The sequence below is a fragment of the Haemaphysalis longicornis genome, unplaced genomic scaffold (genome assembly GCF_048455015.1).
Source record: "Haemaphysalis longicornis isolate Haplotype H1 unplaced genomic scaffold, Haemaphysalis longicornis Haplotype H1 scaffold_181, whole genome shotgun sequence".
Taxonomy (NCBI): Eukaryota; Metazoa; Arthropoda; class Arachnida; order Ixodida; family Ixodidae; genus Haemaphysalis; species Haemaphysalis longicornis.
Window position 1 is genome coordinate 454,965 of NW_027526283.1, and position 24,109 is coordinate 479,073.

General features: G+C 46.4%; 2 protein-coding genes and 1 long non-coding RNA gene across 4 annotated transcripts; 1 reads left to right on the top strand and 2 right to left on the bottom strand.

Annotated features, from left to right (window-relative positions):
- Nucleotides 1–276: 276 nt before the first annotated feature.
- On the bottom strand, nucleotides 277–4,476 carry LOC144166674 (uncharacterized). Of its 2 annotated transcripts, none has more exons than XR_013321721.1 (4): nucleotides 4,332–4,476; nucleotides 2,709–2,854; nucleotides 2,500–2,622; nucleotides 277–1,450 (listed from the first exon to the last, which is right to left on the bottom strand). It is a non-coding gene; the product is annotated as an uncharacterized LOC144166674 (long non-coding RNA). The 2 variants fall into 2 exon arrangements; XR_013321722.1 differs by lacking the exon at nucleotides 4,332–4,476 and adding an exon at nucleotides 3,050–3,427.
- Nucleotides 4,477–6,734: 2,258 nt separating this feature from the next.
- On the top strand, nucleotides 6,735–9,706 carry LOC144166675 (uncharacterized). Its single transcript, XM_077696191.1, has 3 exons — nucleotides 6,735–7,041; nucleotides 7,727–7,833; nucleotides 8,320–9,706. Exons 1-3 carry the CDS (start codon nucleotides 6,797–6,799, stop codon nucleotides 9,441–9,443), a joined length of 1,476 nt encoding a protein of 491 aa, XP_077552317.1. The 5' UTR covers nucleotides 6,735–6,796; the 3' UTR covers nucleotides 9,444–9,706.
- A 375-nt stretch (nucleotides 9,707–10,081) lies between these two features.
- Nucleotides 10,082–10,951, bottom strand: LOC144166678 (uncharacterized). Its single transcript, XM_077696194.1, has one exon. It carries the CDS (start codon nucleotides 10,949–10,951, stop codon nucleotides 10,082–10,084), a length of 870 nt encoding a protein of 289 aa, XP_077552320.1.
- Between the last annotated feature and the right edge of the window lie 13,158 nt (nucleotides 10,952–24,109).

Below are 24,109 nucleotides of genomic sequence, written 5' to 3' on the forward strand. Positions count from 1 at the left end.
TGCGCTTGCCATACTATGTTTACGCATAACTGTTTGGGAAAATGCAGTTTGCTATTAAATTGTAGGGAAAGGCCTAAAAACAAGCTATACATGGTTGTATTATCACAAACCTACAACAATGCAGTGCAAGAATTTAGGAAAACAACGCTTGAGCCAAGATTAACGATAAAACATTTTGACACGAGAGGTCACATGTGGCAGTATGCCACCATTAAAACATGATTATTAAAGATAGTAGTTCCTGACACCAGATGTAAGTGTAACATCAAGCTATTTGCAGGCAAAATAGACTTTATGAGCGTCCTGAAAAGGCCTTTGACTTAAGGCACGTTACTTGCCCAAACAATTTGTAGTTGTTTAAAATAATTCACCCCAAGAAATCTCACAAAAGCCAGCGTGAATCTTATATAATTTTGCAAACCAGGTAGCTGGAAGAATGTTACACATATTAAAATTTAACATGCAAACTAATTATATACGTTATCAATTCAAGCGGGAACAAGTCAGACATCCTTAAGAGCAAACAAGCCAGCGTTGAATCATACAGGTGACAAGTTTTACAAAACAGACTTGAAAGCATTTTTTCCAGCCTCAACATTTTACCTTAGGTGAAATTCACAGTTGCGTGCTATAAAAAACCCTCCCGTCTTGCTATCAGTGTAATTGTGACCAAAGCCCTGCTTCTGCCAAGCAAGAAATGCAGCTTTGTTCAAAGAAGAAAACTTGTTCAAGCCAAATACGCACATTTTCAATTCTTCTAGGTCATGGGTATCAGCTCACATCCGGTACTAAAATTTATCAATGAAGGCGGAAGCCATCTGCGTAAATAATCAGTCACTTTTGCATCAGCAGCAGCACTGCCACGAAAAAAAAAATCTCATGAGCTACACTTGAATAATACGGACGTTACAATGGGGTACCATGAACTACATTAACACCCACTATAGATTCAAAGGCAGCCTGCGCATTGTGCCAATGATGAAAAATAAGGCACGACTTCAGTGTTCAGTTGACATGAGACTTGCATGTGCCAGTAACTTAAACCTCTTCATCTGATTTCACCCCCTTCATGCCTTTCATCTGACCTCCTTCATGCCTTTCAAAAGATACTTTAACCTCTACCAATAATTTAAAACCCCAAGTAGAGCTGAACACTTCAAGTATTTGAACAGAGACTCCAACTTAAATGACACCAGGCCACTGTCAAACTTCTCATGCTTTCCAAGAACTCCCTGCAAAAGTACCAAGAACTCTCCAAAGGCACACAACCATATTAACATGATGACACGATGAAAAAGATGACATATGCGGCGAAGAGGATGACCACATCCTGAAGTGACAATGCAGGCGGCGAATCCGTGATGTGTTTCTTGCGGGCAATATTGATGCCGCCAGTCCCTTCTCTCAGAATAACCGGGCCTCGAGAAGACTTACTGCTCACCTCATGTACCTTCAAGGAAACAAGAAAATTTTGTTACATGGTTGCTTTAAATGAGTGAGTTGCTTAGTCCCTTTCATAACACAGTAATTGATTTAAAATCAGTGATTTCTTGGGTTTTTTCTGGGAGTGCTGCTAAAGGTGAAAGTGCGCTAAACAATATCACCACAGACAATCAATGAAATTGCCCTGATTCTGGAAAGTATCCAACTTTGCTGCCTCGGTATCCTGAATATAAGGTTTTTTTATCCTTGAGAGGTTTCGTTTATTAATCAAATAATTACTATAATCACCTTTCGGCATTATATTTTACACATCTTCTCTTTGCAAAAAATGTTCTCTGTACTGTATAATGTGCTCCCTAGAATGCTGTAGTGAGGCTGGCTTATTATAACTTACAGCTAAACGATGTTTCTACCACAAAGAAATAAATGGCCAGTCATAGGAAATCATAAATATCGCACTGTGGCAGAAATTTTTTTGTGGAATTAGTTCCACCTAAAATATTTCCCTCTCGATATGTATTACCTCCATGGTTCGTAGTGGTAAGAGGCAGAAGTTGAGCTGACTAATGCTGAACTAGTCTGTCGCACAATTTTCTTATAAATCGCAACTATAGCACATTTTCTTGCAGACGTCACTTTCTGTGCTCTAAACAATTCCCTTAAAAAAATTACCCCTTATTTAACCACCCGTCAAAATCCAATGGAAGCATTACTCATGCTACGCCTGTATTTGGGAGTATTATTGGTGCTACGGGCGTATTAAAAGCGGGAAATTTAAATCGTCAGTTGCCACCCTATTGTTGTAGCAGCAACCACGTTGGGCGTGTCCACGGTGCTGGCAAATCACAGCAACAACTCTCAAGGTGTAAAAGCTAAATATTTACAAAACTAAAATACAAAATAGTGGTTTTTTTGGCGACTGTTGGAGCATCCGTAATAGGCGGAATGTGAACACAATGGCCAATATTGGCGTTCACGATAACTTCTTAGCGTGAGATTTTATTAGGACGAACAGACCCAGAAATTGAGTCTCGCAAAAACAAAATGCCAGCTTACCCAACCAAAATTAAGACCCGGGTGGTTCTGCCAGGGCTGTCTCAAAGTGCACTTCCAGGAAAGTTTCGCTAACGTGTTCCGAAAAGCTCCTACTGTCACCTTGAGCCACAGGCCAAGCTGTCACTGAAAAGAAGTTTCAAACCATCAGTTATAAAGAAACTACATAAAAACGCGCCATGAAAGACCCAAAAATGGCAGTGCGTACTTACTTGTAGAATGCAATGAATTCATCCCGTGCCAGAGCTTTAATGTGTTGCCTTGTGATGATACATTTCCAAGAAGGGGTCCAAATACAATTAAAATGGGCATTTGCATTCCTTGTACCGCTGTTTAAGGTCTATCTTCGCCCTATTGCCTAGAAAATAAACAGTGCAAAAATATCAGAGAATAAATTTATGCCTTGCTTTACCCAGGGAGCACGAGAAAATATTGAACAATGTCTGATTCGTTCCACGAAAGTAGAATGTCTTTTTTACAGCAGAAGCCCTGGTAATCTTTTCTCGCTGAACAATTTGAGATATGAAAATATTTGAACATACTTTAAGCTCACCTGTCCTTGGTCTATGCGAACTGGTGAATATCTGCACAATATGCACGACTCAAAAAGTACTCTTTTGTGGCTTATGAGCTCCACAGGGCATTCATTATCCTCTCCCCGACGACCCTTCAGCATGCCAAAGATGTCTTTAGCCAGTGAATGCCACAGCCATGACTTCGCAGGAGCATGTAAAGAAAGGAAATAATTTGTTTTCATTTTTTTTTTGCAGAGGAACAAAAACATTTGTCACAACCTATCAGTGGAGGGCCAAATGTCTCCACAGTCAGCCATATACTCTTTCTGAACAGGTCATAGAGTATGAATACAGAATGTAGCAATCTGCTTTTGCAGTATAATTTCTACGTTCAAAGGAGAACAGAAATGAATTAATGTTTGGTGCACATCATGATGCAACAACTTTGCACCTGAGGGTTTTGAAAATTATTCCAACTCTCGAGCTGCCACTGACATTGATAGCATAAAATAGCAGGAATGGATTATTTTTAAACTTACTTTGTGACGTTAAAACTTCGAATAATCCACACGTGAGTTTTATGGGTAATTATTCTGAGGTCTCCGGTTACCACTGACATTGACAGCATAGAAACGGCACCACACTTTCTGCTTGTTTCCCCCTGCCTTCCCCTCCACAAAAGGAACGTTTCGTTACTACGCTACTGCTCAGACAACCACTTTCCGTTGCATTTCACTACACGTCAGGGAGCCAACTAACGTTGACTAGTGTATATAGACCATCTGAATTCATCGAAGGCATTGGAAGAAACAAGGAACAACTACACACACAGCACAGATAAACGTAAGCAGTGCTGCCGCCAACGCCTTGAACGCACATCAACATTAGGCGGAATAGCGAGATTAGCACAGTAAATTTATGGCTCTCAGAAGACCAACACAACGCAATTAACACGGAAGTTTGAAAATACCGATAAGTCTAAAGACAGACGCTCCGACAAACATGTTGTGCATTGTGTGCGCGTGAGACAATAGCGTGCGACTAACCCGAGAAGATTCAGTACCGCTGACAGGTACAGCAACCGTCAATATACAACTAAGCAACACCACACCATAAGGGGTCATGCAGACTCGAGAAATGCGCGAACGTACGCAGACAGGAATGTCAAACCGACTCCGACCCACAAACACACAAGCTTAAATAACGGCCGCAAACGTTTCTCGCATCGAACAGGCAGCGGAGCGGCACGTTTATCGGACGCAGTGATGAACAAGTCAAAGAACAACAACCGTTACCAGAACATAAATAAGCAGCACTGACCTTTTTTGCGCCTCCCGGCAAAACTTCACTTCGTCGAACAGTAAATACAGCCCAAGGACATGAAGAAATCCGCAGTTTCACCGGTTTCACGCCACAACCAAACTGGTAACCGTTCCCGCCAGTCTGACCGACAGTTCATTTAGTACATCAGGCGCATAACGCGAGCAATCGAGAAAACCGCTATAGAAGGCCACTGGTGGCGCTGCTTGCGGACGAACAAAAACTAGCTTGCGGAAGGGTTGAGACGTAGGGGCGCTGCTGTCGTTAAAAGTGTTCACGCAGTGCCGTTTTTCCCTCATCGTCGTTGTACCCGTTGCCGTCTCACTATACCATGCATCAACGCAAGCGGCGCTGCCTTGTATTCTTTCCTCCATGCTGTCAACGCATGCGCTCGGCATGCAGCACCGAAGTGGCGGTCGTTTCGTAATCGTTTCGGCCAACTTTTTCTTCCTCCGTGCCTTTCGCGATGCACGCCGTGGCCAGTGACCAGTCCGCGGAAGAGATCACAAGCTCGGCACCCTTGATCGCTTATATTTGCTTTGGAAAATGGGAGTAGGCCTCTAAGCGGACGTCTACGCGGCTGTGAGGCTGGAACAAAGAGCTCAGATATTAGCCAATTTAACACGTTAGTTGAACTAAAGTTGTTTCTCTCCGCGGGCCGTGAGCGCGTGCGGTATGTGTGCATAAACTTTGATGACAGCTTTATTTCGTTCTTTGCAGTGAAAACAAAACGACGCTTCTTTATTGACTGCGTTCTCTTGACAACAAGTCTTTCCAATACCAATAATATATACTGCGACGCTCCTTGATACCCACGTTATAGAAAACTACTTCCGCATAGTGAATCCAGTGTGATTACTCGCTAATTAGCGAGTAATAATACATCTGCCCGTTTTCCAGCAGTTTTTCTTCATGAACACCAATAGTGCAGGAAAAGAGCAACGGGGGGACCAGCAGGAGAAGGCAGGTCATTCGGTGAACTTGAATTACTACGGCCAGTAACAACATTAGGGTAACACTGCGAAGTTTCGCGATACCGCAAAGCATAATTTGAAATAAGAATGCCATTTCAGTATAAATATATAGAATGTAAGGCAGATGCCGCGGGGTAGATTTAGTTCTCCGGGTTTTGTGTCATTCTCCTCCTGCAAAGAGGCTTTCGTTTTTGCTTGTGAAAATTACTAGCCGGGACGAGACAAAATACAAAAACTAACTTTTAAGCATATAACTGCATTCGTAGCATGATGTGTGTGGTGTAAAATGTGACGCAGCCGGTTACCATTATGTATGTACCCCATCACAACATAAGTAACGTGGACTAAGTACCATTGAGCGCGTACTACACCACAGCGAGATGATGACTGAGTGTTGAACAAAAACTGCCGTTTCTGCGAAGCTTTGTAAACCAAATGCATAAAATGTAATGGCCTCAACAAGTATTTCGTTATGAAGGTGCTCACAAAAGCACCACGAATTCTTCAGCACTATAGCAGTTGTGGCTTCGCCGGAACGCAGATTGAGAAAGGGAAGACGTTTAGTCCTTCTCAAATTCAAGTCACTGGTGATTTTGTACTTCACGCCTCAAATTAGAAAAATACGGTGGTCACGAAAGCGGTTTGAGTGCCGCAGAACACCAGAGAATGGGTTCCTGCAATTTCGTCTTTTCCCTAAGATATCTTTCTCGAGACATTTTTAATGTTTTGTACGGTGTTGACAAAAAAGTGGGATTTCGTTTTCTGTCAAAGCACATCACTAAAACTGCAGCTTAGCCGTATTATGAAAGTTAACTGCTGCAAGGCAGTTTCATAGATGTCGGCGAAGTTAATTAAATTTTATGTGCGGTGTGCACGTGTATATTAAACGCGCACGTGCATCTTGGGTCAAGAAGCACCTAATATATATGCGGTTCATTGTTCCAGTTGATGCATGAAAGAGTGCATACTTCACTGCCGTGCACGAGTTATGTGGAACAAGACACGAGCAAAAAATATACAAATGCACTCTCCCCAACCATTTACTGGGACATAAGTGGAACAGTAACCGGAACCGCCGACACCGCATGACCCCATTTCTTCGGTTCCAGTTAAAAACCACGAACATAAAGAAAACAAGCTTACGGTTCCAGATAAGATCCACCTATATGCCTCGTTCCAGTTATTCTTTCGTTCGGATCCACATAAAATATATGGATCACCCTTTTTAACTGGAACTTATATGGAACCAGATTAAGAGTGTGGGGGCTGTCGGGGCTGTCGCACGAGGAAGCGTCATATCCGACGCCCGCTGTTTGTGCATGCGAGCCAGTTTCACCAGGGCGTTCAGGTGTCTTTTTGCTTCCCTGAAAGGTATATCTGACGGTAAATGAGTTGAGGATGTTTTCGTTGGACGAATTCAGGACTTTTTATGACTCTGGTGGTCCCTGGACGTGTGATTTGAGCGATGTGCCGCAACTTGACAAAGACGTAATGGAAGCTCATTTCTCCTCATCGGCGCGACAACGGAAGAAGGGATGGGTGTTCAAGGAAGAGAAGTACATCCGCCGTATTGAAGTTTCCACGCACCACCACTCATCTGGCTGTGATCTATTCGTGCTACGGAGTATTTGCCTTTGTTCGATGAAACCCGGGCATTACAGGCAGTTGGCAGCGCTTAGAGAAGACAGCTCGGGGGGCGTCAGCGTCGTGCAAGCTCACTGCAACTGTGTTGCCGGGTATGTACCGCTTTTTCAAATATATACGGTGCGTACGTGTACGTACGTGTTAAAGCGTTGCGTAAACGTTAAGCGTGATGGTAATACGTACGCGAAAGTCGACATTCAGGTATCAGCGTTGAACCTTCTGAACGCGAAGTTAAATAAACTTCGCATTTAGAATATAGACGAGAACTGTTTCCTACTTGTTTTTTTTTTTAACATATCTCAAGAGCAGCTGAGCGCAAGCGCGCGTATCCTGGCCGCAGCGGGCGTTTTTCTGGCGAAGGCGGAAAACGAAAATGCTTGTTTCCAGATTTTTGGGCACGTTAAGGTCCCTACGTGTAATAACAGTCCCCCGAAACGTCGTGCCGCAAAGCTGATCTGTATAATCGGCGTCTGAAAGACTGAAAATTCGTGTTTCATAGTTTTTGACCAGCCGGTAGAAATATGAGCAACCGTTGTGCGTGTACTGTTGTCGCTGTGCACGGGCGGCAGTTCGAGTAAAATAAAATGATAACCTGAACGGCCACGCTTCAGAAGCGTTCATGTAATCTCTAAGGGAAACAGGCGAGTGCCCCATTTGAGTCTGCAACGTTGTTATGCAAGGGAAGATACATGCCGTCTTAATCCTTGCATCTCATTCACGGAGTGAAAGTAAGGGCTCTTCTGCTTACAACACCTTTTTGCTTTTTTTTTCTTACAGCCTGAGTGAGCGATGCCAGCACGTAGCAGCCCTGCTGTTTGCCGTTCTGCACGTGCAAACGCCGTCAAGCACAAGCTTGCCCTGCAAATGGCTGGCACCTTCGCAAGGTAGGGGCAACTATCTGCACCGTGAAGTCCTTCAACCACTTTGCCAGCTTTCTCTGTGTTGTCGCGTAAAGTGCGATGTTGTAGTTGCACGGAGTTCATTAATGTTTAAGATGGGCTGGTTGTTTGTTTTGCTGTGGGTGTAAATGGTGCAAAAAGTTGTAGAGAGAGAAAGGAGGCAACACGTGAAGACCCCTCTGCTTGCCTCACTAGATTTCATTCCGGTAATCAAGTTGTTACATACACTTCATGAAAGCTGTGCTTTTCAAAGCAGCTTTGCTTGCATTTATTCGTATGCAATGGCATGTAGATCATGGTTTAAGATACAGTCCTGACGAAAAAAGGGCCAGGGAGAACACTTTTTATTTTGAATGGCGAGGAGATTGAAACAGCATAGAAGCACAGCAACGATTTGCATCACACAAAAACATCTAAACAGCTTTGGTGGGGGACAACTTTTCATTCCTTTGCAACAATGTCTCTTTGCAGGTCAAAACCGTTTGCCCCCCACACCACTGGCAGACATCACTTTCAAGAAACACAAAGTGAACAAGGCAGTAACGGCAAAATCAAAGAGACAGCTGCAACCTGGCCTGCCACCACTGCACCCAGATGGCGTACAGCGGTTCACAACAAACATTGCCAAGGATGCACCACCTCTGCTTTGGAACAGGTACTGCACGGGGAAGCCAGCACCTGTTCGCAATGATAGCGGTATTTCTGATGTGCAAGATCTGCACTCGAAAGAATGTTTGGACATTGTGGACAATCATTTTGAACTTAAGGTCCCACTAACCGCCACAGAAAGGACAAACCTTTGTGAAAGGACAGTGGGTCAGAGCAAGAACCCAGAATGGGTCAAAGAGAGAGTCGGCAGGCTCACAGCTTCCAACTTTAGCAGGGTCCTGAAGTGCGTCAAACCAGAGAGCCTCGTCAAAGATATTTTGTACCCAAAAAAGCACAGCACACTGCATCCTGATGACCCCAGAGTATATGGGCTCAAAAATGAAGCATTAGCTGTGGAAGCCTATGAAAAGCTAATGACGTTTTACGACAAGAACGTAGCAGTTCACGAAACGGGCTTGCACGTAGATGCAACATTCAGTTTTATTGCCGCCTCGCCTGACCGTTTGGTGCGGGATGGGGATGATGAGGGCATTTTAGAAGTGAAGTGCCCTGCTTCAAAAGCTGGGAAAACAGTTTTTGATGCATGCGAAGATAAGAATTTTTGCTCGGCGATTGTTGACGGCGAAGTTCAGCTGAAAAGGGACCACCCTTACTTCCTTCAAGTACAAGGTCAACTTGGAGTGACGAAGAAGCCATGGTGCGACTTCGTCATCTGGACAGATCATCCGGAGCTACAGCATTGTGTGTCAGTGCAACGCATATACTTTGAAAAGGCTGTGTGGGACACTACTGTTGGAGGACTTTTGTACTTTTACAAAGCAGCAGTCCTGCCCGAGATCCTGACAAGGCGCATCAGACGGCTGGGATTCCTATACACAACCGGGTCTGGGTATGTTTCATACCAGAAGTTCAAAGAAGGCTTTTACATCATTGATGACGATGAACCGTTGAAAAAAAAGATCAGGAAGTTCAAGTACCGTCTTTGAAGCAAGAACGCCTGTGTATGAGATTTCGGCAGACGTCAAAGATCCCCAGGTGGTCAAAATTAATCCGGAGCCCTCCACTACGGCACGCCTTATTGCCTGCGTTGCATCAGCACGTTAAAACCCTACAATCAATCAATCAACAATGTGTGTCAAAGTATTGCCGAACAAGCTCCTGTTTTTTTTATATTTAGTGTGCTGCTTTTTGCCTTGGGAAGCTGGAACTGATGCAGATCGAGCCAACACTGCCTTTCTTTATTGAGTGAACGAACGTGAATAAATGCATTTAGTCACAAAGGATTGTTGGTATCTGCATGTTTCATTCAGCATGTGTATTTGTTGGGGAGCAGGCTGCTCATGTTCATTGAACAATGTGCTTGTATCCATGACAGTCATTTTGCAATGCAGGTAATGTGCGCTACAGGACACCTCAGCTTGGAGTCATAGAGCTTCCTCATACATTTGTGGCCTAGAAAAATACAATTCCGTACAATTTATGGTATGCAGTCAATGACGAGTTACAGCATGCAGTTGCTGCGCTCATGCAGTACCGTGTACTTGATAAACAGACATCAATACATACACGTTTTGCAAAGTACACTGCTAGTGGCTTTCATGTGCAACCTTTTATTTATGAATTCTCATCGTTCTCGTGCAATAAGCGGTCCCCTGAAGTTGGAGAGGAATGCACAAGTTGTGAAGATGGCATCTGCCAAATCAAGCATATTGATTGGGATGCGTTTGTCCAGAATGTGAAACTCCTTAATTCTTCTTATCATTCTCTCGATGTGAACTCGTGCACTTGCTACGCGCTTCGTCTGTTCGACGTCTTTTCTGCTCATCTGGGCCTCGCCAGGAATACGAAATGGCGGCATGTGTACGGAGACACCTAGAGGCAGCAAGTCGTCGATCTTCAAGCCTTTGTCGACCATAACCGCATCGCCAGGCTCAAGCAGATCTAAAACTGTTGACAGCTGGACAATTGCTCTGTCGCTGGTTGCCCCTCCGTACATGGCTGAAATGAAGCTCACATAGCAGTCTGGTGTCGCCCCCACCAGCCATTTGACTGTGTTGCCATGCTTGTAGGGCGAGTATGTATGCCTCTGCGCAGCATGGCTTGAAGGTTTCTGTATTCGCACCTCAGTTGTGTCTAAAATTATCCGTGTGTTCGGGTACCGCCTAAAATGTGATGACATATTCTGCTGCACCTCTTCAAGTGTAGGGAAGCTTGTTATATTTATCAGCACCCTCTCCAATGCTAATATCCACGAAGAAAATACGCGACTGAACGTGGCCATAGAAATCCCAAATGTTCTGGACATTTCTTTGGTTGCTATCCCTGTTCGAAGTCGGACGAGCACCATAAAAAGCTGCTCCTCAGCAGTGTGAGTCTTTAAATCTGCACACTTCGTCAGTTGCGGGTAGTTTTGAACAACCAATTCAAGAATGTGCTTAAAAACACAAACAGATGGCAGGCCGGTGTAGTAAATAATGTCCTTGGACGACTGCATATTGCTCAGGCACAAGGTTTTTGCCTTAAGCTCGTTGTAGCATTCTTGCCACACCCTGGCATGTTTTTCTGCAGCACTTAATGCAGACTTCAAACCTGAATTCTCCTGCCTTTCTTGTGCTAACAGCGACTCAAGCTGCTCAATGCGCTTTTGAAGGAAATCAGCCTGGCATGCCTTCTCGAGCATTGGAGCTTCCTGGCCACCTTCACTCCTAAAGGCACTTGAGGGCCCGGGCTCGGCTACTGGCTCAAACGTCGAAGGTTCACCCGTACTGGCTCTGCTCCCACCAAACACATCTCCCTCGGCAACCTCGTCTGGTGTATCTTCAGAAGTCGCTGGTCGCTTGGAGAGGGCCCCAGCTGGTGAGCCTACAAACAAAAATCAGCTCTTAAGTCAGCTGTGCCAAAATCATTGGAAGCACTACAGCAGGCTCAGACTGCTACTCCCAATAATAAAATGAAGGACTAGCAAGCACTGGGACTGCTGATTTGTGCAGTTTTTTCTTACAAATGACCATGTGAGTGCACAGCTGGATCTGGCCCAAACAAGACTGCCAGGCACTCGTTATGAGCAGACCAGACCGTTTAATGTGTTTGGCTCAATGTCGCAGACACTAAGCAGTCTCAATGCGAAAGTGGGGAAGCACAATCACCCGTGTATCAAAGAAAGCAACGCAGTAGTCGCTGTAGAGATGATTGGGTTGCCCCTGCAACAGGACATCTCAAAGAGACCAAGCATCATACCTATGAGCATTAATAGTAACACGAACAGCAAGGAACTCGTGCAAAACAAAAAAGGTTACGACGCGCGCACGAGCTTCGTCTACTTGCATGATCATGCGGGATGCAAGATCGTGCACTGTTTTGCGAATGACGTGCTCGGAAAATCACAGGGCGCTTTCTAGATTCAAAGCACAGCTGCAAGAAAATCGCCGAAAGTACGAAAAAAAAAGTGTTTACTTTTTCTCTTCTGCGCTCTCTCGAAGCGGCCAACCGATCCCTGGCGGCTCGCACGTAGTCGGGGTGCGTGACAAAACGCACTGGTTCTCCTGAAAAAAAAGAAAAGAAACCTTACTGTAGTTCTTCAGATGATCGTTTCATACAATCTTTGAAGAACTTCCTGGTGCTCATATTACAGCGGCATGACGATTACGAGCGCTAGTTCACATTGCAAAGAAAAACGTGTTAGGTTTAGTAATCAAAAGAATAGGCGTCGCAACTTTTTCAATAAGGTCAGCACCTGATATGCGGCTTACCTGTTACGAAGTGCTGGCTGCAGACGCGGGAGTTCGCCGATGGCTGCCATGGCGAACCGTCCACGTTAACTCGACGCATCGCCTGAACCCATTTCTCCCTTCTTGAGGCGTGCAGCGAAGCGGCGGGGAACCGAAAAAATCTAGTTCCAGCACTTGTGTTGCTTGCATTAGTGCACCCGACCGCAGCACAGCGATGAGGCATCATGCGGAGCTCCGGATGGCACGCACAGCGTCAGTACGGCGCGTCCGCGGCACACAGGCTCAGAGCTGACGGAGCGACGGAGCCCCCAAAAGTGATGGCGGCGGTGTCCTTCCCGTCACGCACTGCGCGACTGACCGCTGCGCATGCGCAGTGGCATCCTTGGAAAAGGCCCATTGCGCAATCAATTGGTTAGTACCTCATGCTAAATATAAGTTGAACTTTCGGCTTCTGTGCGTGAAATACATTATATTTTATTTCATTTGTATTATAATCCTTAACTCAGTGGCTAAGGCGTTGCGCTGCTGAGCACGAGGTCACGAGTTCGATTCCCGGCCGCGGCGGCCGCTTTCCTGATGAAGGCGAAAAGCAAAAACGCCCGTGTGTACGAGATTTCGGCGCACGTTAAATGTCCCCAGGTGGTCAAAATTAATCCGGAGCCCTCCAATACGGCGCGCCTCATCGCATGCGTTGCGTCGGTGCGTTAAACCCTAGAATCAAAATTAAAAAAAATTATAATCCTTAAAGACCCCTTGCGGGGTATTACGTAAAAGGTATTCCATGCCTTCGAAGAAAGCCTTCAAAAAGACTAAACATAAGCCCAGCAGTTGACGTGTTTGAAGTTGAGAAGGCGTGTCGAGTTTAGGAGGAAGTCGAGGGTGAGGTCACGTTGGCGTGAAGTCTACGGTGTTCAGCCCGCATTGACTTTAACTTGCAAAATTGTACCTCAACCTCAGTGCTCAGGTTGAAATTGAGGTGACGTCGCCAGAACACAATAGACATAGGCCGTCTGTCCAGCTCTGGTCATTATTAGTGGTTGTGGTTCGTTTCCCCGGAGTCCGGCGTCGATCAGGAACCCAATCGCCCGGGCTCCGGTTGATTTGGCAGAGGGCTGGCAGGGCGATGGTGTTGAAGTTCTTGGAGACGGCGGTCGAGACGAACTCAAGCCGTTGGGGTTGATTAAATGAAACGAAGAGTTTATATGCAGCTATTTACAGTAGGAAAACTGGGTACATGAGTAATAAAGGAAAAACTTCAAACTTCAGCTAGACGCTAGATCCAAGTGCGCACAAATCACTTGAGCTTCTCAACTTCGTCTAACTCTCCTATCCTCGGAGCGTACACAAACAGCTCGAGAAACGACGGCCGAGACTCTGTTTCGCCGGAAGATCCGTCTAGTTGCCCGGTACGGCGCTGTACCCTAAACCTCCGACGCGATCTTAACCTCTAGCCTAGGGGGCTCACAAATCCCAACCCAGCTTTAACGGTCGAGACTCCTTGTCCCGCCGGGAACTGCCCAGCTCATAGCTCAGACAAGAACGATTTCCAACGGCCAAGTTCGGCCTTATAACACCTCGAGATGACCCTCTCTCGGGAACGCCCCTGTAGCGTTCGTACACGCGTAAGGGAGTGCCCAAATTCACGTAGACAGCTGCCACTCAGATCGCTACGGAATATTCAATGAGGCGCCGCCATCTTTGGGTCAACGGCATGCTCGCGGACGAGCAGATGCGCGCGACCCCGCGGGGAGAGCGCGAAAGGCGGCGACAGTGCACTGTGCCCCCCGGGGCGCGTTAACAATGGTGTCTCGCGCGGCGCGCGCTTCGACGTCGGTAATTCCACCACCTTCGCGCGTCACGTCGACAGTTCTCGGAATCCGGCGGTGCCGTCTGCTTTCGCAATGGGGGATTATCCCCGTGGTATTAGGTGGGCCAGACAATTAGGTGCGCGCCGTGATGAATTGGCGACGGCTGTGGCGTAGAGTCCACAGTGCTGAGCCCCCAGACAGAGTGGTGGGTTCTCACGCGCAGCCCGGGCGCCTGGCCGCTGATCTCACAAGTGGACCTTACAGTAGACTTTTGACTTAGAGAAGCTTTAAGTGGGAATTGCCTAATCAGTGCTTTAAGCCGCTTTGCTGTGCACCGAACCCGTTTAATTCAGTTTCCAATACTATACGCGATTTCACCGATGGGGCAACATTTTTTTGGCCGTCGAATAGGCAGTCTGATACCAATGTAGAAAGGCCGCATAATTTATTATTAAATACCTCCATAACACCTTACGTATCCCTATGAAGCGCTATGTACCAGGCCCAGGCCCACCGCTATATATCAGGCACTATACACACGGATGCTTTGCCGCAAAAATTTTTTAGGAGTAATATAAGGGGTCTCATGTGAAAATCTGGAGGCCCTAGGGCTTTGTGGTAAATGGACCATGGAGACAGTATAACTTTGTTTAATTTGAAAGAACATTACCTTTGCATGGTGACTCACTCGGTACCATTGCAACCTGCAAAGATGTTTTTGACCGAAAGAAAAAGAGAAGGAAGGTAGCAAAACTGTCAAATTTTGCGCTACGGTGACGCGTTACGGGCCGGAGTGACTTAATAGGGGCCCGCACTAAAAAATTTAGGGAAGCTTGCACGCACGCGCAACACTTGAATGGCGAAGATAGGTGAGCATTGCCGGACACAGTTAAGTTTCAGTGTCATTGTTTATTTGCACAGGTACAGGGCTAGTAATCGTCGTAATATGCATCGAAGACGTAGTCGTCTTCTTCGCGGCGAGTGGTGCATACAGAGTCATCCTCAGCATTGTAGGCCTCCACCAGCTCTTCGTCATTGACTCGAGGCTGCGGTAGAGGTCACTTAAAATTGGTGCTATGCAAGATCCGATACAAATTTCGTTAGCAGACCCGTTCCGAGTGCGAAAATCGGACGAAGTCATTGAGTTTTTAAAGGAAGGCTGCATCTGCAAGTCGTCTCGGGAAGGATTGGCACACTCCCAGTAACGTCTCCCATTATCCATAATGGCTTCAAGAAAATGCTGCGGCCGCGGAGACCCCTTACAAGCAGAGTGCCTTTTCAACTTAAGCATTAGCTCTGGAGTTTTTTTTTTTTTTCACGAATCAAACGGCTTTATAGAGACCATTCTGTAGAATTCTCCAGAATGGTTTCTATAAAGCCGCTTGATTCGTGATTGACTCAGCCCTGTATGGGTCAGTGATTTTGTAACAAGTGCGAACTGACTTTCTAATGGTACAAGAAGTGCAAATGTGTTTTCGATTACTTTTATTTTCATAATTTTCCCCCTTTTCCCACTTTCCCCCATCCCCTTCAGGGTCTTATGACCTCCTCCAATAATCAATCAATCAATCAATCAATCAATCAATCAATCAATCAATCAATCAATCAATCAATCAATCAATCAATCAATCAAATTTTTACATGCATGGTAACGCTTGATAAAAGCCGAAGTTTCTTTCTTTTTTTCTCTCTTTTCTTTCTTTTTTTGGCTACAACCACTGCGCGAGCCGGTGGCTCGGCGGTCGCCGCGAGGCACGCGCTCCCGAACGCTCACCATTTTCTCGCTCCACGGGGTTTTTGCCATTTTTTCTTCTAATGCCACTGTGCGTGCCGGGGACTTACTGCGGTCTCTGCGAGGCAAGCGCTCACAAGCGCTCGCCACTTTCTTTCTAGTTTTGCCTCCAATGGTGATCCTACGGCTGGTAAAACTGCTCCGCTGTTAAAACGTAATTTTGATTGTCTTAACGCCTGTTAGCATTCAGGTGATACGGTCAAACGGGACTAGAGGGTATACATTCGCCCATTCGCATTTCTTGGCGGTGGCTTAGTTGGGCGGCTCCAGTCGCACGAACAAGTTTCTGTGACGTCATAGAGGAGTTCCAGAAAGTGCCGGGGTGTCGCCGCTGCTTCATGTTTTTTTTTTTAATATCTCGAATATTTGTTTGAATTTTCGACAAAATACGTATCATGGTTATCGGGAGAAAGCAGTCCGAAATGTTAGTCGGACTTTAGCAGTACGAAATAATGAACCAAAATTTTATTTTGAAAGCTCTTGTATCAAAGTATCATGGCCCGAGAGAGAGAGAGAGAGAGAGAGAGAGAGAGAGAGAGAGAGAGAGAGAGAGAGAGAGAGAGAGAGAGAGAGAGAGAAAAATCTTTAATGGACACTGAAGAGGTTAGCCCCACAAACGGCGGGGTTTGCTACTTCAGATGGGGGTGAACATAGTGAGACAAAAAACGAAAAAAAAGGGGTGGGGGGAGAAGTACACAGCAACAATGAATAATAGGGAGAAGAAAACAAGATCAGTTCAGGACGTCGAAAAATTTACAGCACTAGGAGAAAAAAAATCTGGGGATCCCAAGGCTAAAGAACCTCGATTAATCCCGACTCACACAAGAAAGTTAACAGAGCCTAGTCTTCTATTAAATGCTCCCACAAGATTCCATGTATCCCTATGAAGATCGAAGGCCGTGCCTCTTTAAAGTCGGCTTCACCACTGTTGCACAAATGCATTGGTCAGAAGACATTTCTGTAGGTGCAATATAAATGATTGCTAAGTATGAGGGCCCACGAACTCCATGTAAACCTAAGAGCGCTGAATACTAAACCCCTTTGAATCAGGCTTTACTACTGTACCCGCATGCATTGCTGGAAAGCCATTTTTTTTAAGTGCGAATGCACTTTATAAGCGACCCCAAACCATCCACCGCCGGCGGCGGCGTCCGCAGTGCTCCTCTATATTTAAAAAAGAAACAGCATCCGGCGCCAGGTTTCGATCCGAGGACTTTGCGGCCGAAGCGCGACGCTCTACCGACCAAGCCACGGACGCGACGCTGATATCAGTGTTAGTGACGCGCCTTATATCTTTAACGCATTCAAACTACGTCGTCAGCGGCGTGCGTTGGCGACTCAGCGGCGTTATAGCGGCTTGATAACTGCGTGGTGTACACGTGATACTACAAACCCGATGGAAGAGATGGAAGAGAAGGCGGCGAGGCGGTGGGCTGCGGGGGCCGAGCGCAAGCGCCGCAAGCGGGCCGACAACCGTGCATTCGCACTTTCACATTCTCCCCCTCGGGGAAATGCGGGGGAATTTTTTGTGGCTTTATAACCAGAGTTGTATTAAGATATGAAGGCCCCAGGGTATTTTGTTAGCATTTGCGTATACAGAGAAACCGCGACACATCAAGCGTAGTAGACAGATAGACGTATTTACTCGTTGAGACCAAGGAGGTTAATTTTTTAACCTGCTAAAAACAGCGCAGGGACGAAGACGGAAGAAGTGACAAACTAGAGCGACAAACTAGACAAACTAAGCGCTCTAGTGTGTTACTTCTTCCGTCCTCGTCCCTGCGCTGTTTTTAGTGTGAATAATATGTACCCAACTAGCCCAACGTCAAGCCTTAGTTTTTAACCTGGACTAAGGAGGTCCCCCACCTGGCGGTCAACCCAACAATATTGACTGCTCTTAAATGTTTATTCTCCTCTCCTTGGTTGAGACCATATAAAAATGTATTTCCAGCAATGCATTTGTGTATGGTAGTGAAACCGACTTTAAAGGAGTTCAGTGCAGAGTTGCTAAAGGATTTATTCAACACTTGCACAGGGAAGTCTGCGCAATGTTTTGTTTTTGTTTTTTGTTTTTTGCAACTCGCCCGACGCTGCAAATTCTGAAAAAACGGCCAGCTAGGAAGAACTATTTTCTTCGCCATCAACACTATGAAATCACCATATCAAACGACCGCAGTCTGGCTATCGCAGTGGCTTCACGCTTGTGGAATGGAAGCTAATAATGACTCTCGCGTAGCACACAAGAGCATTCGAGACACAGTTCAGCCGCCACCTACCCATTTCTAAGATGGTGTCTCGGCACCGCTCAATCGTGGATTGCCTCTGACGAGGATCTGACACTCTGGGATTTATGGTCATCGACCTTACTAAACTGAGGCACTGTTTGTTCGAGATCGAACAATATTTCCTTGAGTGTAATAATGTTATTAAAATTGTGGGGGTGGCAGTTATCTTTGGGTCCTTCACAAACAACTAGTTTTGGTTTCGCAGGACACTGAACACTTCCTCAAAGTTTCTGCTTGCACATGCATGAGCGTGTAGGTCCTTCCGTTGGCTATTTCGTGGTCTTAAGAAGCCCACGCTGTCAGAGAAACCGAAGTTCTCGTACTACTGTTTAGTGCTTGTAACGAGAACAACCATCCATATAGAAGTTGTTCTTCTTATCTCCGCTGTGCCAATCTCATATGAAGTACTGGCAAGCCTCGCAATAAGCACATTGCAGTTATTTAACTATCTTGTGTTGCACCAACAAAACTGACTTGCCCTTGGCATAGCTGGAAGGTCGAAGGAGACCGTAAAGACAAATGCACCCCAGACAACTCGCAGAATTCGCGTAAAAGACAACACGATCGTTTCTCTGTACGCTGAGGAACAACCAGGCGGAACTGATGCAGTACAGACAGGCACTCGGGATGCCGGAAGAAGCTCGACAACTCTCGGCCGCCCTTCTTCCGAGGAACGGGCCGTCGAATCGGCCGCGGTCACTCATATTCGCGGAAGAGCTGTCTGTCGCGCCGGTCTCGCTTTCTCGTCAACAATGGCGCCCCGGGGCGGCAGCGGGACCGTGCTCTCCTCCGAGGTGATTGCTCTCCTCCCCGCCTTGTTATACGAGAAAGGAGAGCAGAAGACGTGCGTGTCCAGAAACGATGAGGGGGGCTGAGGAGCGACATCGTTTTAAGAGAGTCCGCGCACTCTGGCAGCGGGCGAGAGCCTGACTTCATGGAGCGAGTCAGACAGCCGGAGGCGTAGGGTCCTCTTTGTCCCCTGGACACCCACGGGCTTGAGAGGCCGCCAGCGCCGCGGCGGGCCCGCGGGGGGAGTCCATCGGTCATGTCGGCGCGCAGCGGGCGTGCGTGTCCCCTTTGGGGGCGCGCACAATGGCGAGGAAACCCGCTGTCCCGCCTTCTGGACAGGTCCCTTTTTTTCCCCTCTCGAGGGCCCTTTGTGGACACTGCGGAGCGCCAGCGGATCGGCAATCAGGCGTCCCCCGGCCGCCGCATGCACTGGCGCCGGCGTGATGCCCGCAGGGATGACTTTTTACCTGTCGCGACTGCGTTCCTCCGGCAAGGCGCCTGCGGCTCTCTCGCGCGCTTCGGCCCGAGTGGGCACGCCGTTGTGCTGGGCCCAGGGACACAATAGTCTCGCGGCGGCGTGCAACGAACGAGCCGTGGCGCCGCTCGCCGCCGAGACGGCGCGGAATTGGAAAAATCCTCCGGGCCTCGCTTGTTGCTGCTGCTGCTGCTGCTCTTTTTTTCGCCGCTGCGTTGTGCGTTTGTCTGGCGTAAAAACCACACGGGGCGCGCACACTGGAGTGGGGGTGATTGTGTGTTTAACTGTCGCCAAGGGGCTTCTTCTTCGGCAGGGCGCCGCTGTTGTGGGCGAGCCGCGCAGGGACCCTCGCCGCAATCGGGCTGTTGTGCGGGGTGCGTCCGGCCGGTTTGTTTTTCCTGCTGGACAGGGTGTCTGCCCGCTTGCCTGCGTGTTGGCCGCACATCGGAGACGGTGGACAATGGGCCGAGACGGAATGTGGCGATTGGTGCAGCGATAAGGGAACGTAGTGTCGCCGAGTCAGATTCCGGGGCCGCATTCCAGGGAAGAAGAGGAAGTCAGCGACGTTCCGCCAATGTAGACAACCGGACACGCTGAACACGTGGAACGGTTCCTTGCGCATGTATCTCGAGTAACGCGTTGAAGACAACAGTGATGTTTTTCATGGGCTTCCACGCTGTACCATTCTCAACTTGGTAACGTCGATGGAGATCGCAGCTAATGTTGGAGAAGGTAAATTCACCAGAAATAACGAAGAAAACAGAGCCTTATTAACACGCAGGCTGCAGCGCTTGCTTGTTCGTCAATTATTTTTTCATATCCGCTGGTCTCTCGCCTCTTCAGGGACAGTGATGCATCAGTCATTGGAATATGGAGTGGAATCATGATGTATGTCCAGGCGAAATTACGTGTCATCCCTTTTTCGCTTTGTTTATGAGCGGACTGGTGTGTTTGAGTATGCGAATGCATTCGCCACCTGTTGTTGCATTTCGTATTCTTAGCAACCTGCTAGAAGGATTTCTCAGAGACTGTTGACGAGTAGTTCTCCTCTCCCCTTCCACCAAGGTGCCTATACTGTGAAATCTCTATACTAGCTCACCTGCGCCACCTCGTTAGAAACAGGTCAGGTTTCACCCAGTATGAAACCTCCATCCCAACCAACACGCTACCACCATACCTAGAGACAAGAAATCATGTGACAGAGAATTGTTGCATTCCATAGGAATTTGTTCTATTGAGAGTTGTCATGCAGGAACAGTGTAATGGGGATCGAAAATGATGCTGTACTGCATTCTCATCGTTGTACTAACTAACGAAGGCTTGTTTAGGGACTAGTTCCTACAGTCTTGAATTCAAATTTAGCATGCCCTGCACGCTTAGACACTACACGCTTTTTTTTTTTTTTGCGAACCAGCGTATGGTTTGTCTGTTCCACTGTCCCTGTCCCCTCGTGTAAGTATGCAGCGCACGCTAGATTGGAATTCAAGCATACTAATCCCCCTGGAACAAAATTTCTCCCCTTTTCATTTATATCGTCCTTTTCTCAACCCCAGTATCAGTGTAGTTCCTGCTGCTTCTTCTTGACCTGGACAATCCTTCGGCGGGTGGGGCTTGCCGATGGCTTATCCACTCAACATTTCCCAATTCCTTTCACAGATCTGTCTAGCCAGACTGTCCATGACGGCGCTGGACCTTGCTAATTTTATTTTAAGCGTGTTATCATTTTATGATCATTTTCACCTTAAAGATTATGTAGGATATCCTCCGCGGGGCGATAAATTCTTATAGGGCCACATGGAAGGGGGGGGGGGAGGGGGCAGAGTACAGGTGGCTTTGGGTGGAACGTGACCCCCAAGGTGGGAATCGGCCCGTCTCGTACGCGCATTTTTGTGTATATATAGAGTTCGCACTCTCCCACCACCAACTCGATTAAAAAGCCGCCGCACAAAAGGATAAACATCACGATAATAGTCAAATGATGCTTCTGAGGGAACCGCGGCATCTTTTAACTATGGCGTGACGTTTGTGGTTCGAAGAGATGGAAGTAGCACTCAGGCCTTGTCAGCACTAACTTTGTGGCAATGCCTTTCTTCCTTGCTTCCCTTCTTCCTTCCCTCCTTCCTCCCTTCCTTCCTTCTTTCCTTCCTTTCGTTCGACCCTCCCTCCTTTCATTCCTTCTTTCCTTCCCGCGTTACCTACCTCCTTATTTTCCTCCCTCTTTGCTTCTTTCCTTTCTTTCTTCCCTCCCTACCCCCTTTTTACCTCCCTCTCTCCCTCCTTTCTTCCTCGCTTTCCACCTTTCTTCCCTCCCTCCTTCCTTTCACTCTACCCTCCCTCCCTCCCTTCTTCCTTCCTTCCTTCATTCCTTCCTTCCCTGCTTCCTTCCTTCTGTCCGTCCTTCCTTCCTTAATACCTCTCTCCTTACCTCCCCCTTCCCTCCCCCTTATTAGTTATTCTGCACCCGCCACTGGCGAGTTGATTGCAGACTCATTGCAGTATCAATGCACTAACGGAAGGATCCGTGACGATGGAACTGTGTGCGGGCTTGCAGTGTTAAAAACCTCCGCATTTGTGGACGCGGAAGCATGTTATAATTTTATCCAGCATCATTCATGCAGACACCGTTCGTTGAAAATACGATCGCGACTACGCTAGGTGTCGAAACTATTCAATGCATACCACATTCCATTGTTCACCGGTATATATAGTTCTGAGCATACTCAGAAACTAAATACAGGCTCATAATGCGGGCACTCAATGGAGGGGAGGCAGTAAGCCTGCAATCCTATATTGCGTGAGGCCTTACGTAAGCAACCATAAATTTTGTATGTAAGCTTGCACATGTCACAAAGGTGAGTTCGAAACGCTGTCGCGATGATCTCCAAGCAAAGCCTATACGGCTAGGGTTCCATATATTTTTTTGTTTACGAGAGATACGACGCTCCACGTGTCTTTGAAATTCGAGGCGTTGGAAAACGAACTCCCCGGTGTCGCAGGCGACGTTCAAAAGATAATTTGACATTGGAAATGCATCACTTGGAAATGCACCTTGAGTATATTGGTTAATAATAGGTACAGTTTTCAAGTACGAAACATGATTGAGCATTGACTTCTAGTCACCTGAATATGCATTCTAAATATATAGTGGTCAGTAGACACCATTTTTCGATATGAAAACATGACTTGGACGTCAAGCATATGCGTCTCATCACTTGGATGTGCATTCTGGATAGATTAGTCATCAGTAGACACCATTTTTCGATATGAAAACATGACTTGGACGTCAAGCATATGCGTCTCATCACTTGGATGTGCATTCTGGATAGATTAGTCATCAGTAGAAACCATTTTTCGATATGAAAACATGACTTGGACGTCAAGCATATGCGTCTCATCACTTGGATGTGCATTCTGGATAGATTAGTCATCAGTAGACACCATTTTTCGATATGAAAACATGACTTGGACGTCAGCATATGCGTCTCATCACTTGGATGTGCATTCTGGATAGATTAGTCATCAGTAGAAACCATTTTTCGATATGAAAACATGACTTGGACGTCAAGCATATGCGTCTCATCACTTGGATGTGCATTCTGGATAGATTAGTCATCAGTAGACACCATTTTTCGATATGAAAACATGACTTGGACGTCAAGCATATGCGTCTCATCACTTGGATGTGCATTCTGGATAGATTAGTCATCAGTAGACACCATTTTTCGATATGAAAACATGACTTGGACGTCAAGCATATGCGTCTCATCACTTGGATGTGCATTCTGGATAGATTAGTCATCAGTAGACACCATTTTTCGATATGAAAACATGACTTGGACGTCAAGCATATGCGTCTCATCACTTGGATGTGCATTCTGGATAGATTAGTCATCAGTAGACACCATTTTTCGATATGAAAACATGACTTGGACGTCAAGCATATGCGTCTCATCACTTGGATGTGCATTCTGGATAGATTAGTCATCAGTAGAAACCATTTTCGATATGAAAACATGACTTGGACGTCAAGCATATGCGTCTCATCACTTGGATGTGCATTCTGGATAGATTAGTCATCAGTAGACACCATTTTTCGATATGAAAACATGACTTGGACGTCAAGCATATGCGTCTCATCACTTGGATGTGCATTCTGATAGATTAGTCATCAGTAGACACCATTTTTCGATATGAAAACATGACTTGGACGTCAAGCATATGCGTCTCATCACTTGGATGTGCATTCTGGATAGATTAGTCATCAGTAGAAACCATTTTTCGATATGAAAACATGACTTGGACGTCAAGCATATGCGTCTCATCACTTGGATGTGCATTCTGGATAGATTAGTCATCAGTAGACACCATTTTTCGATATGAAAACATGACTTGGACGTCAAGCATATGCGTCTCATCACTTGGATGTGCATTCTGGATAGATTAGTCATCAGTAGACACCATTTTTCGATATGAAAACATGACTTGGACGTCAAGCATATGCGTCTCATCACTTGGATGTGCATTCTGGATAGATTAGTCATCAGTAGACACCATTTTTCGATATGAAAACATGACTTGGACGTCAAGCATATGCGTCTCATCACTTGGATGTGCATTCTGGATAGATTAGTCATCAGTAGACACCATTTTTCGATATGAAAACATGACTTGGACGTCAAGCATATGCGTCTCATCACTTGGATGTGCATTCTGGATAGATTAGTCATCAGTAGACACCATTTTTCGATATGAAAACATGACTTGGACGTCAAGCA

Coding starts and splice junctions, on each gene's coding strand:
- LOC144166675 (XM_077696191.1), top strand. CDS start 6,797: ATGGAAGCTCATTTCTCCTCATCGGCGCGACAACGGAAGAAGGGATGG. Junction 7,042..7,726: donor CACTGCAACTGTGTTGCCGG/GTATGTACCGCT, acceptor TTTTTCTTACAG/CCTGAGTGAGCGATGCCAGC. Junction 7,834..8,319: donor ATGGCTGGCACCTTCGCAAG/GTAGGGGCAACT, acceptor GTCTCTTTGCAG/GTCAAAACCGTTTGCCCCCC.
- LOC144166678 (XM_077696194.1), bottom strand. CDS start 10,951: ATGCAGTCGTCCAAGGACATTATTTACTACACCGGCCTGCCATCTGTT.